This window comes from Dermochelys coriacea, chromosome 12, assembly GCF_009764565.3.
Source record: "Dermochelys coriacea isolate rDerCor1 chromosome 12, rDerCor1.pri.v4, whole genome shotgun sequence".
Lineage (NCBI taxonomy): Eukaryota > Metazoa > Chordata > Testudines > Dermochelyidae > Dermochelys > Dermochelys coriacea.
Window position 1 is genome coordinate 11,807,734 of NC_050079.1, and position 14,981 is coordinate 11,822,714.

Below are 14,981 nucleotides of genomic sequence, written 5' to 3' on the forward strand. Positions count from 1 at the left end.
TGTTAACAACTGGTCCTATGGTTTTATTGTATATTCTCAGTGTTCTCTTTTAACAGTACGTGGGGTTTGTCCATTTGAATTAAAATCACTAAACACTACACATTCTTGGTGGCCCACCAGCATTGCTTTTCAGATTGGGGACTTTGCATTGCTATTCAATTGCGTCTTTCTATATCTATGAAGAAGGCCTGGAATCAAGATTTGGGAGTGAATGGAGAACTCTTTGGGATCAGCAAGGCCATCTATTGTAGATGCAATGTGTTTTGTCTCTTGCTCAGATGCCATACCCAATCTTATTCAATCATTTCCTGATAGATGCCAGAATTACATCATCAGCCATAGGCTGCTTACACCTTTAACCAGAGAAGTAAGTTGTAGACCAATGGCAATAAGAGACAAGGTGATAGGAGGCTATTGAGGGAATAAAGGCATGGCTAATGGACAAATGGCACTGTCTGGAAAGGCTACTGCAGTGGAAAAACATGGAAGCTAAATGTTAAAGTACAGTGCTCTCTTCTGCAGCTGTAGGCCAAATGTAAGGTGCTACACTTAGGGAAGAAAAAACAAATGCACAAATACAGAATAGGGGGAAACAGGCTTTGCAGCAGCATTACTGAGAAGAATCTGGGAGGAGCTGTGAATCACAACCTCAACATGAGTCAGCAATGAGATGCTGTTTCAGAAAAAGCTAATGCAATTTTAGGTTGCATTAACAGAGGCATAGCATGCAAGTCATAGGAGGTGATAGTACCGCTCTACTTGGTTAGGCCTCAGCTGAAGTACTGTGTCCAGTTTTGGTCACCAATGTATAGAAAGGATGTAGAGAAACTGGAAAGGATCCAGAGGCAAGAGACAAAGATGATCAAGGGGATGGAATGCAAACCATATGAGCAAAGGCTTAAAGAACTGGCTATCTTTAGTTTGGAAAAGAGGAGATTAAGGGGGGATATGAGAGAGGACTTCAGATATTTGAAAGGCTGCCATAAAAAAGATAGAAATAAGTTGTTCTCTTTTGCCACAGAGGGCAGGACAAGAGGCTATGGGTTCAAACTACAGCATAGCAGATTTAGATCAAATCTCAGGAAAAACTTCCTAATTGTTAGAACAGTAGAAAAATGGAACAGACTGCCTAGGGAGGTTATAGAAGTTGCTTCACTGGAGGTTATTAAAAAGAGGCTGGATAGCCATCTATCTTGGATGGTTTAGACACAACAAATCCCGCATCTTGGCAGGGGGTTAGACTAGATGACCCTTGCGGTCCCTTCTGACCCTAGGATTCTATGAAATATTTGGATTGGTATAAATTGGTGCAGCTGTATTGAAGTCACCAACTGAGAATTTGAACCTGAGTTCCTAAACACTTCCGATATGCATTTCTGTTGTGAATTAATATTGTCTTTCCTTTGACAGACACTCAATTTAACATGCTACCAAAATGCTTTGTAAATTCAAACAATTCAAGGAAGCATGTCTATGGAATCACTGACAGTGTCTTTGGTTTTATTTGTATCACTGGCATTTTGTGTGGGGGATTTTCTTTTTTTTTTATGAATAAAAACATTCCATCAGGTAGTAGATTGAAAATTTTCCATCGCCCAATGTATAAGCAAGCAGGTAAACAAATAAACAAACAAAGCCCCCAATGTTATAGAGAACAAACAAAACAAAATAAAATAAAACAAGTTAAACATTAGTACTTGGCTTTTTATGTATAATGCATCGACCTCAAAAATCTGAGTCATTCTGTCCATATACACAAGTGATAGTAGTAACAAAGTGCATGAAGCAAATTGCTAAATTTTAACTAAGATATTAACATAAAAAGTACTTTAAAACAATACTTTTAATACAGTTTCTTGCCATGATTCCATCATGCATCGACACAAATCAAATCCTGAGGCAACCTGTGCCTTTGACAGTCTTTCTGTATTACTATGTAAATAAATGGAAACGATGACCTAAACCTGCAAGAAGGTGACAAGCGTTGAGACAAGTCCATCTATATTCAGAGTTGTATTAAAAAAAAATCAAAGTGCACTGCTGGTACACCTCATTTGGGCCTGTTTGGGACTGCTACCCCACAGGAGACAGAACCAAGGTCCAAAGACGTCAGTTTCCATTGACTTTACTGGATTTTGATTCAGGCATCAGGGGAATAAAAGGTGATGGATGTTCCGCTACTAGCATCACTATGACTATCATGAAAATTGGAAAGTTGTACCATATTTTTGGGATATGTAATTAAACATTTTTTGTATATCTAGGAGGTGCACACTCTTAAATTATCTGATGAAAGAAAGTGTAGAGTACTGGTACTTAGTGTTTTGGTACCAGTACCAGACTGGTCCATTAATTAGCATTCAGATCTATCTCTAATTACAGAAAAGGCATATAACAAAAAGAGTAAGTATTTGGTTATTAATATTTTATACAGTTCAGCAACCCAACCAATCGGATTTTACATTTCCAACTTTAACAATCTTCAAGCTAGTGTCTTCCAGTTTTAGGTAATACCAGTCCTTGAAAAAGTAGCTGAACCCTGTGAAGAAAAAAAAAGGATATATATTATGGAAAACACAATTCTTGATAATAGTTTTTGTTTGTTTCTTTATTATTTCAGCTAAACCTATAGGAATAGAAGAAATTTTTCTAAGGATATTTAGAAGAAATTGTGTTTTGTTTTTAACAGGGTATATATATAATCCAGAATGGCTATCAAGGGAGGCCTGATTTTGAATGAAGCCCATTTTGTGAGCCTATGTTTTATGCACACAAATATTTGCTGGCACAATTAATGTCATTTTAAAATTTAGCTACGTGGTATGAAGGGGCGAACAGGTAGGCACCTCCATGACATCTCACAAACACTTGTGCCTGTGAAGTTGTCAGTGCAAAAATGGCAGGCCACTTCTGAAAACCATGGACTAGGTCCTTAGCTGCAGCTGAGATACATTCGAAGATGGAAGAAGCAAAGGTGGCTCCAAGCTACCTGTATATATTCCCCCAGTCCTGGAGCTTACCATGGTCTGATTCAGACCCTGGGAGAATTAGAGCAGTGCTGGAACATGGTCTAACTGGCCACCCATGATTCCAAGGAGCCATGTGGGGAAATCTCCTGGGCACAAGGATTTCCTGGTCCTTTCCTCTTGGAACACTTATGTCAGAGGCCATGCGGCGTGATCTTATGCTGACCCTATCCTGGACTAGAAGGAGAATCCACAAGAAGGCAGCTAATCTGGTTTTCAGGCTTTACACCACCAGAATGGTGCAAAGCAGAGGAAGTGGACCAAGACATCCAGTCCAAGCCTTAAGGACTGTGTCGCACACATTTATAGGGCATGTGTGTGATTGATTCTTTTTTTACATTCCTCCACATATAGAACAGGTTTGTAACCTCCTAGAGTATAGTGACAGAAAAAAAAACTAAGGCCTTCAAGCTATCCATGGACAAGACATGGCTTATAAAACATAAAGTGAAAAAAAAGACCCAGTATACAAATTATATTGACAATGAGGTTAGTGTTGGGTAAATCCCCAACAGTTCAGAATTTGGATTCAATTCAAAAGTTCAGGTGTTTAGACAAAATCTAACATTGCACCGACTTTCTCATGAGAAGTCTCTTTCCCCATGAGGTTTTTGGCATTTTGGTTCTGGTCAAGTATTCTGGAAGAAGACCCTTTCCTGAGGTATATTATTACTTCCACTTCCAGTCCACAATGGAAACAAAGAGGAGAAAACTCCTCCAAAGTAGAGATATGTTCCAGTTGACAAAATTTGGCTCTGGGCCCAAGTTTGGATTCTGACTCCCCTCAGGCTTCCATATTCCACAATATGGTTCAAACCCATCTCTACTCCAACCAGTTCTCTAATGGGCTGTTTTAAATATGGTTTTGGAATAGGGAGGAATTGTGTTGTCTAATTTGGTTTGCCCATTTCTAAAAAGGGAAAATGAGAACTAAAAATCAAAGGATTCATTTGCTACTAAATCCCTATTTCTAAGAGACTTCCTTTCCAAGGGACCGGTATCAGGGGAGCTTAAATACTTCCAATATCATTGGTAGCAGATTTTTTAAATACAAGTACTTCATGAAAGTGGTGCTGATTTGAAAGGATGATTGTTTTTTACAGAAACCAGAAACGTTCAGGAAATGTAATAATTCCTAAAGCTTTTGATAATTCCTAAAGAATAAATTGAGAGCAATGGGATATTTAATTGAAAAACTTATTTCAGCTGGCAGCATGCCAAGCAGAATGACTGAGTGGCTGTATGTTCATTAACGACTAGAAATGAATGTCTCCAGGAAGTCCAGAAGTAGACAAGGGCAATACACTCTTGAAAGGAAGCTCTGTAATGACTTATGACAGACTGCAGCTCACCACTTCCACTGAGATCCAGCACTGCATCTAGGTTATCTGGAACTCCATTCCAAGCGTCAGCAATTAATTTAGGGAACCCAGGGTCCATTTTCTTCTTTACTTCATTGTACCTGCAGAAGATAAAACCCCATAATCACCTGGCTTTATTTAATTGTAACGTTTGACACTACCTTTCAGGAAATCACCAGTAACTGTGGCTGTACAAAACATTCACATGTGAAATTCAGTAACTCTGTTTTCACACTGTTTCAGTTACACTAAACTGGTCCAATTTTGTGAAAATCCTGTGAATTTTTTCAGCTTTTGCGTTTGAAAATGCAATCAGTTCTGAACTGAACATGGACCTCGCTTTCATTCACAGATCGTCTTTTCTGAGCAACGCCATCGATTTCCCAAAATTCATATGTTAAACTTCAAAACGTAATTCCAACAAAGGAGCTCTGCAACCAGCAACTTTTCAAAATGGCGCAGTTTGATGTATAATGGCCATTCAAAGCTACATTTCTGAGCCATAAAAATTACCCAGAATGAAATTATAAATAGTTTTGCATGAAATTTCACCCCAAATCTCTACTGTTTTCACACAGCCCTACCAGTGATGATAAAAAGGTTACAAGAGCTAAACTTCCTTACATGTGTTACTACCAGTAATACCTTAGCTTGGAAAAACAGAGAATTTAAACCATCCCAATTACTTTCATTCATTATACTTTTGGGGCCAAATCCTCAGCTAGTATAAATCAGTTTAGCTCCACTGAACTCATATCTACTTTCCAACATTCTTTTGAAGTGACTGGAGCTTTGCCGATTTCTACCAGTTGAGGATCTGATGCTTTGTTCACTTTGGGCACTTCGCTCTAGACTAGCCTGTGCACAGGGAGAGGAAAGATTTAAGAAGCCTTTCTCCCATTTTCATAGCCCACATACAGTTAATCCACAAGTGACTGTCCCTATGCACATAGAAGCACAGGGACTAATCCCATTCTGTGACCCTCGGGATGAAGGATATCTAGGATGACCAGATAGCAACTATGAAAAAATGGGACAGGGGGTGGGGGGTAATAGGCACCTATGTAAGAAAAAGTCCCAAAAAACAGGTCTGTCCCTTTAAAAACGGGACATCTGGTCACCCTAAGGATATCCCCAAAGGGGCAGGGAGGCTATAGGATGGCTCTCCACCTCACATGGACCTAGTAACTGAGACTGATTCCCAGAAGGAGGAGAGAGGAGAGTATGTAGGATTTACCAAGGGACAATAGCAATGGATGTACCTATGCCCCCAGGACAGGACTGCATTAGTGAGCCTCATTTTAAACTGTGATAGTGGACTGATCTCTTTATGGTCATCTTCACTTCCTACACATAAATAATCTACAGAAGTGTTTATATTCCTGTTCTATATAGAGCCTGATTCTCCTCTCCCTTACTAGTTTTACACATCTAAAACTCCTCTCGATTTTGACTGTTACCTCTGGTTTATACTGATGTAACTTGGACCAAAATTAAGCCCATATATTCAGAGAGAGATTTAAAATCACGACTATTTTTTCTATTACTAGTTAAGCAAAACTACTTTGGGGGGCTAAACCATCCTGCGGTGAAGTTTTAAAAGTTTAGCCCCTCACCCACCAGTCCAGTAAACCTTCCTGGCTTAACCATCCTGTTATGAAGACACTGAAAGGGAGGCAGTGGGCTTCATTCTTATACCTCAGTTTAAAGCTTGTGATAATGACATGAAAAGGACTTTGCAAAGTAGTTATTTTGATTATGTCTGGCAGAGTACTTGTATAAAATAAAGCAGCTGCATATTTAACGGTTATAATGTCTGTAAACACAGTTGCCTTTTACCAAATGTTTTGATTGCTTGCTATCTTGTTTACACAGATATAAATCAGTTAAGCTGTTTAGTTGCTTAACAATAAATTATATATTCTACCGTCACTGCAACTGATAAGGAAGGGGCTTTGATCGAAATAGTGTCTGAGATCAGAGTGATAAATTTCTTGGAGACCCAAAGGGTAGGGTTAATCAAAACAGCGAGTGTTAAGGAGCAAACTAGCGGCTTTGCTAACTCATGGTCTGTAATTTGAAGTATTACAAATAGCTATATCGTAAATATTTGAAAACATGAAACATGATCGGCTGCATAGTTAATATTTTCAAAGTGAGTGATAAGCAATCTTTTGCTTTTTAAGATCAATGCCTGTATTTTCAGATAATGGGGAAAAGAAGAGTGCTATTCTCAAAGGTAATTAATCAAACTTGTCTTTCAAATGGTAACCTTTCTGAAAGGATATTTTATGTACTTATAGGAATTCATAGCTACTAGGATATAAAAAAGACACTTCATCTACTCTGTTCACAACATGAAATTATTGTTCATATAAAAAAGATTCACACACCCTAAATATATCTTTGATGTGTGATATAGCTTACATTTCATTGAAATAATACTTGAAACTTTTGGAATATATTACATCTGTAGTAGGAGTTTCCTGATTTTTCCTTCTTTCTATGTTATCAATTAATGAATGGCTCTTATTTCTACCTGGAATGTAAAGTGTGTGTTCTTAAAACCAAACCCTGCCCTAATTCCATGTGCGAGGAAGGTCTGTCTGGAGATTAAAGCAGGAGCCAGGATGTCAGGACCTCTGGATTCTGCTCACAGCTCTACTCCTTTCTTGATGTGTATGCCCTAGGTAAGTCACCGCAGTTCAGCGAAGCACTCAGACCGGTGACTAATTTTAAGAATCTACTTTTGTGCCCAAACCTGCTGACAGTTATACTCATGCAACTCCACTAAATCAAATAAAATGGGTCCAGTTTTCTTCAGATACAACATAAAATATTTGATACTATTTTAATCACACTCATAGACCCGTGGTTAAAGATGTTTCCTTCTAGCATGGGACTCAGTTAGACTTTCTAGACAGGGATAGGTGTGAAGGAGCTGTCCTTTCCTTCTAGCACAAAGCTAGCCAAAACATCCTGCTGTGTAACTCTTTGAGTATTACTTTGATTATTTGGGAAGGAAGAATAATTTTCAGGAAATCTGATTTCAGTCCCCAGGTTTGCCACAGACTTCCTATGTGACTTTAGTCAAGTCTCTCTGTGCTTCAATTCCTTTTCTGTAAAATGGGGATAATCCTTAATTTCTCCCAGCCTTTGTCTGTCTTGTCTATTTAAAATATAAGCTCTATCGTGCAGGAACTGTCATTTACTATATGTAACTACTATGCCTAGCATAAAAGGATCCCATCTTTGTTAGAACCTCAAGGCACCATCATAATATGTGATAAATAACAATAATAATAATATGACATTTGAATTCTGCATTTGGTTACTTATGTTGCATAACATTATTTTAACTCCCTGACAGGCATTTCCAACATTACTCTTGGGGTACTTTAATATACACGCTATTATTTCTCGATATCTGCGGACATCCTTACAAAAAGTGCTTGCCTCGCTGTGCATAGAAAACATATGAAAAGGATTGCAGATGCTGTCAAAATAAATTTCAAATTAAGATTTGACAAAAGATTAACAGATATATTTTGGCAGGATGTGCCCAGCTCCCCTCAGCACCAGCTGGATAAGTAAAGCAAATATGTTAGCCCTTTGTTATTTCTGTTGTGACAAGAAGAGCAGTTATCCCAAAGTTTGCTAGCCTTATATTGTCCCTTGTTTCCCCATTTTTATGCCCTTCAGGAATAGTGGTTTAAGGGGAGATTTTTCAAAGGCACAGATGGCAGTTAGATGCTTAACTGCCAGTGACTTTCACATAGCTGCTGTATGTGCCTTTGAAAATCTCAGAGATTTATTCCAGGCCTTGTCACCTGACCACCTTGTTTCTGTGCTGCCAAGGGATATAATCTTTTTAGGCTCTTGTCTGGCAAAACATTTTGCAGCAAACACCTGAGCCTAAATGAGAAGGATCCACCGCAACGGCTGTGAGCTTAGTTAAGGGCTCACCACCTTAACTGTAATGTGTCTCACCTCCAAAACTTGTCTCCTGCAAAAATGTATGTCTTCTTGTTTTTGCTCCAGTTAAAAGCTGCATTGACGTGTTGTACCTCGGGCGGTAACCCCAGACTGGTGAGTTTCTTTGGATATCCTCTCTCCAAAGTACTGGCCGAATAAACCCAGTACTCATTTCCTAAGTGGGAAAAACACTTAGTTACATGGTAGTTAACTCTGTTACAAAGTAGATTAACTGAAAAAGCTATTTCTGTTTTGTGACACTTTATAGGACACTGCTTATATTACTAGTAAATGTTGTGTTCCAGTAGGCAGAGCACTGCACTGAGGCTCAGGAATTATGGTTCTGTTCCTGGTACTGGCATTGACCTGATGCTTGGCTTTGGTCATATAGCTTCCCCTCTCTGTTTCCCCTCCTGCTTGTCATCTGGCTTGTCTATTTAGATTTATGGCAACAGGGAGTGCCTCTGACTATGAGCATGCATAGGCTTTGCTGTCAGTTGGGTTTACTGTAATCCAAATACTTAATAATGATAATCTGGTTGGATGATGAAGTCTTAAAGTAGGATTGTTTGAAGGCCAAATGCAGCCCATATCCCACATGCACCCTCTCCATGTATCTGTGGTTTGTTTATTTCAGAAATTTGTATTCATCCATCAAGTTAGATACAAGAATATCACATATTAAGTGGTCGTCTATATCTCCATTTTAAAAGGCCCTGATTCTGTGTTCCTTGATTCAGGAAAACTTTCTAATATGACCCAAAATACATACAAATCAAAGGGCCAAATTCTGAAATCTTTACATTGATTGGTACCTTACTCAGTGAATATTCCCATTGATGCCAGTGAGATTACCCGCCGGTGACCATGGAAGCTTTCACCATGAGAGAATATTTCTATTGGCCATAATTATATTACAATAATTATGAATGTCAGAAAGCTTTCCATTGACTTCACTGGGAGTTGGATCCAGAAGTAAGCTATATAACGTGAGAAAGGTGTAAGGTGCAACATTGAAGTTCCTAGCAAACTCATAGATTCACAGATTCCAGGGACACAAGGGATCATTGTGATAATCTAGTCTGACCTCCTGTACAACATAGGCCATAGAACTAACTAAAAATAATTCCTAGAGCCGAGCTTTTCGAACAACATCCAATCTTGATTTAAAATGGTCAGTGATGGAGAATCCACCATCTCCAGATTAGATTGTTCCAATGATTAATTATTCTCACCATTGAAAATTTACTCCTGATTTCCAGTCTGAATGTGTCTATCTTGAACTTGGATTGGGTTATACCTTTTTTTTTCTAGACTAGTGTCCATTATTAAATATTTGTTCCTCTTGTAGACTCATAGACTCTGCTCTACTTCAGATTCCCCTGTTTAGGCATCTCAGAATTGCATTAGCTATCTTGGCCACAGAGTACAGTAGGAATTCATATTCAGTTGATTATCCACGACAACCCCCAAATCTTTTTATAGTCACAGCTTCCCAGGATAATCTTCTCCATCCTGTAATTTACCAGCGTGGCCTTTCAGGAGCAAAATGTGGATGCTCCTGTACAAAGGATGTTAGGATACTTGGTCTACAGGCAGTTTCCGACTGATCTTTTAGTGTTTATTAGTCTTTCCTGTTTAGAATTCTTCTAAAGCAATTGCATTTCCCTGGAAAATGTAAAATCCAAAAGCAAAACAAAACAATAAAAACCCAAATAAGCAAACAAACAAACAAAAAAAAACCCCACACCAAACCAAACAAAATAAATCTCCAAAGTCCCCAACAACGAACAATAATATTTACTGGATATGGCATATCAAAGCATTTTGACTGTGCTGAGTTTTTATTTTTTATCATGTCGCTTAATCCAATAGCCAATCAAACATGGAATAAATTACCAATACTTTCCCCTCCTGTGCAGAAAATGTACAGCAGCATCAACCATGTGTTTTTTCCATGGTTGGAGATGTTTAGTCATGTTGCAATCGATTCTGGAGGTTAGTTTTTGCTGGCTCGGTTTTCCAAACATTGAAAACAAGCTCCCAGGTGCACTAGTTTGGCTAGGCTAGCTGGAGCATATATATGACTCCAACCATATTAAAATGGATAGTATACTGATTTGTATCTATTATTATCCTCTGCCATCAAGCTAGCTAGCATGCCCGCATGCATCCTCGCTGCCTCTCTGAGTAATCCAGGTTCTGCATATTGCTGAGCTTTTCTTTCAAGATGCTAACAGGCTTTCAGCTCCCAGTGGGTTAATGGCAGTGGAGGGTGCTCAGCAACTTGCAGGTTCTGGACCTTTAGTCCTTGGAAAGGAATGGCTGAAATCTGACATTCATAACAGATCTGATATGGCTGCCATTAGAGGTACATGTCCCTGATCCAGCTTAGCATTTAAAAGATCAAATTTGAATGCAGCGCTTATACAAGCTATGTTTACAACTTGAAACCAATACCTGAAAAAAACACTGTCTTCTCTTCCTGAGGGGCCTCATAGACAGCATCGATTTTTTCTGGCACCTCTGGCCAGAATGTAGCAACAAGCAAGGGACCTGTGGGTTTATTTCGGGGGTTTACAGTCCTCCACATGAATCTGAACAGAACAGAAAATGGCACAGGCTTTACAATGAACTGATTCATCAGCACATCTGTTTCTCATCATATCTGGCAAAGACCTGTATGCCAAGCACACGCACATGCTCTCACATGGTCTAGCAACAGCAGCACAAACTTATAACTGCTTGGCTATATGTTCAAAACGGTGCCTGAGAGGTTAAATGAATCCTCCTGCAGCATGCTAATGAAATGGTTGCATAATCTGCCACGTGCGGGAACCCCTCTGAAATGGAGTAGATTGATGGCTGAAGGGTTCATGTTGCTTCTTGCGCCAGAGTAAAAAGTATTCTGCGCTTCAGTTATACAAATAAAACCATTTACAAGGCAGTTACATGATTGCAGTTATCCTGCTGTTGTGTATGGAGCAGATGGACAAGCATTTGACAAATGCAGACATTTGCATTCCATGAATTGCTCTTGCCATTATTATTGTAGTGACGAAAAGTTCAAATCGAATAGCTATATATCAAGCAGCTGGGAAGTGAGCTTGGCTGTAAAAGAAACCTTAAACATTAAAAATGTTCATGAGAGAAATGCTTATTTTATGTACAAGTGGTATCCTCATTTGATTTAAGATTTTAAAAACTGTAATTATCTTTCATTGGCAGTGCATTGTGTAGAAGGCACTTGATATTAATAAAGGCACTCCTGTTTTCCTCCCCTGTTGAAGGAACAGCCTTTTTTCCCCTCAACAGAACAAAAGGTTACAGCAGTTTGCCAATTTTTTAAGATGAAAAATCAACAAGCTAGCTGAATCCCTCTTACAACATACATTAGGTGGTAGCTAGTAAACTAATCATCAGGTCAAATCCAGCGTTTATCATTCTGAAAAGTAGAAGCTGAAAAAATATGCCAGTTCTTCTCACCCCTACCTGGAACCCTTTTCTCATGAAACTCTCAGAGACTGAAATTGTATTTCGTGTTGCCTAAACACTGGAGGATCAGGCCCTAAATTGCCTTTATAGGTTGCTGTACCACCATCAGCTGAAATCTGACGATGAACAAGTGGAGCTAGCAAGGACACACATTTAAAGCATTTTAATTTGTATTTGTAAATACAACAGTTTTTTGTCTCATTTCTAAAATTAAACAATTATGATAATCGGGTGTAGTAGCTGATATGAGCAAGACAGCAAATTTCCACCAAATGCATCCGATGAACTGAGCTGTAGCTCACGAAAGCTTATGCTCTAATAAATTTGTTAGTCTCTAAGGTGCCACAAGTACTCCTTTTCTTTTTGCGAATACAGACTAACATGGCTGCTACTCTGAAACCTGGCTAAATGTATGTTACTTTTCCTCTTTTTTTACAAAAATTTTGTTAAATATAACCTGAGATACAGTCTGAATAACTGGGATAATGATGTCTTAATGTGTTCTATTTTTCCACTGATACAAACATCAATTTCATTTTTATTTTTAATGAAGTAATCAGAGTAGCTATAGCATGATGACAAAAAAAAAAAGCAAATGTACTGATACACTGTATGAAAAGAGTCCTTTTCCTATTGCCTATCATATGTTTCTTTTCTTTCACAGAAAAGCAGATCACATGTGACATAAGGAACTCCATGTAACACATATCTGCCACTACATATATAGCTTTTAATAAATGATTAGCTTTAGAGAAGGGCCTAAGCCGCAGATTTCTGATCCATATTAGTGACTCTGCTCCCCTTTGCAAAGTTTGGATCAAATTTAGGCTCTAGTCAGAGAAAAGGGCCAGGGATCCATAGCCACATTAGGATTCTAAACCACCCAGAGCCCAGAAGGTTTCAAAAACCCCTTTCTAATGAATGGAGCCCACATTTTTGACACAACAGTTTGCTGTTTGTTGCAGTTTGCTGTTGGAAAATGTAATTTAGTCAAAATTGATAAATTTTGTGGTTACATGTTGATTCCAGCAAAAAAATTCAATGACAAAAAAGGAGAAATGAACTTTCTTGTTTCATTTCAATAATGTTGAAACATTTTGTTTAGACTTTTACATGAAATATTAATTTAATAGTTTTCAGAGTAGCAGCTGTGTTAGTCTGTATTTGCAAAAAGAAAAGGAGTACTTGTGGCACCTTAGAGACTAACAAATTTATTTGAGCATAAGCTTTCGTGAGCTACAGGTCACTTCATCGGATGCATTCAGTGGAAAATACAGTGGGGAGGTTGACAGAGCCAGAAGAGTACTCAGAAGTCACCTATTACAGGACAGGCCCAACAAAGAAATAACAGAACGCCACTAGCCATCACCTTTAGCCCCCAACTAAAACCTCTCCAACGCATCATCAAGGATCTACAACCTATCCTGAAGGACGACCCATCACTCTCACAGATCTTGGGAGACAGGCCATTCCTTGCTTACAGACAGCCCCCCAATCTGAAGCAAATACTCACCAGCAACCACACACCACACAACAGAACCACTAACCCAGGAACCTATCCTTGCAACAAAGCCGTTGCCAACTGTGTCCACATATCTATTCAGGGGACACCATCATAGGGCCTAATTACATCAGCCACACTATCAGAGGCTCGTTCACCTGCGCATCTAATAATGTGATATATGCCATCATGTGCCAGCAATGCCCCTCTGCCATGTACATTGGTCAAACTGGACAGTCTCTGCGTAAAAAAATAAATGGACACAAATCAGACGTCAAGAATTATAACATTCAAAAAACAGTCAGAGAACACTTCAATCTCTCCGGTCACATGATTACAGACCTGAGAGTGGCTATCCTTCAACAAAAAAACTTCAAAAACAGACTCCAATGAGAGACTGCTGAATTGGAATTAATTTGCAAACTGGATACAACTAACTTAGGCTTGAATAGAGACTGGGAGTGCATGGGTCATTACACAAAGTAAAACTATTTCCCCATGTTATTTCCCCCACCCCCCACTGTTCCTCAGTCATTCTTGTCAACTGCTGGAAATGGCCCACCTTGATTATCACCACAAAAGGTTTTCTTCCTCCCCCCCCCCCGCCACCTGCTGGTAATAGCTCATCTTAAGTGATCACTGTCCTTACAGTGTGTATGATAAAACCCATTGTTTCATGTTCTCTGTGTGTGTATATAAATCTCCCCACTGTATTTTCCACCAAATGCATCCGATGAAGTGAGCTGTAGCTCACGAAAGCTTATGCTCAAATAAATTTGTTAGTCTCTAAGGTGTCACAAGTACTCCTTTTTTAAATTTAATAGTGTATATTACATATACATATAATGCATACAATATATTATGTTTTTATATTAGTGAAACAAAATGATTCAGTGGCTCTGAATTTAAATTTTTTGGACTTTTCATTTTGCAGGAAATTTTGAATTTTTTTTTGTTCCAGTTGAATGAAAAAACATTTCTAAATGCTGGAATTTCTCACTGAACACAAATTCCAATTTCTTCCCAGCTCTACTAATTCATAAGATTGCTTCATACATCCTCACTGGAAGGGCAGGCTGGTCTTTTAATACCGGACGTCTTGCTTATGTAAAGTAGCACATACGCACAGTATTTCCCTTCCCTCATTTTTTGATTCTACATACATTTGTATGGAGAGGAAAAAGAAAAACAAAACCCTTTGTTTTGAAGAGTTCATCTAGTCTTTCTCCTTAGTCCTCTCTCTGTCTTCTATCTGTGTGATATAAAAATTGGATTCTTTGGTAAATTTTATTATTAAGGTGGGTGAGTCATAAAAGTCACAGGCCCCATGATTCAGGGTTATTTCTTAATTCCAGAAATGGATCACAAGGTTGTTTTCTGCCTTCTCTCTCTAATGTTGGGAAATCCAGGAGACTGATAGGCAAATGAACTCCAAAGGAAAACAAATAAGTAGTCACATCCTGTCTTTGCTGAATGTTAGATAAAGTATGAATCAGTTTGAATAATTTGTTTTAGTCTTTTATATTGTTCTTGGAACAACTAAATTATACTGACTGCATGTTGAATTTCATATTTCCCTCTGATTTTGTATATTATAAAATGTTGACCTGACACAGCTGATGC

At 38.5% G+C, this 14,981-nt stretch overlaps 1 protein-coding gene across 1 annotated transcript in view; it reads right to left on the reverse strand.

Moving 5' to 3' along the window:
- Positions 1–1,683: 1,683 nt before the first annotated feature.
- Positions 1,684–14,981, reverse strand: part of MMP2 (matrix metallopeptidase 2) — a 54,236-nt gene continuing 40,938 nt past the window's right edge. The window contains exons 10-13 of the mRNA XM_038368193.2: positions 10,823–10,959; positions 8,378–8,537; positions 4,379–4,488; positions 1,684–2,539 (exon numbers count right to left, since the gene is read on the reverse strand). Coding sequence (XP_038224121.1) covers positions 2,436–2,539; positions 4,379–4,488; positions 8,378–8,537; positions 10,823–10,959 — 511 coding nt within the window. The 3' untranslated portion in view covers positions 1,684–2,435. The remainder of the gene's footprint in view (positions 2,540–4,378; positions 4,489–8,377; positions 8,538–10,822; positions 10,960–14,981) is intronic.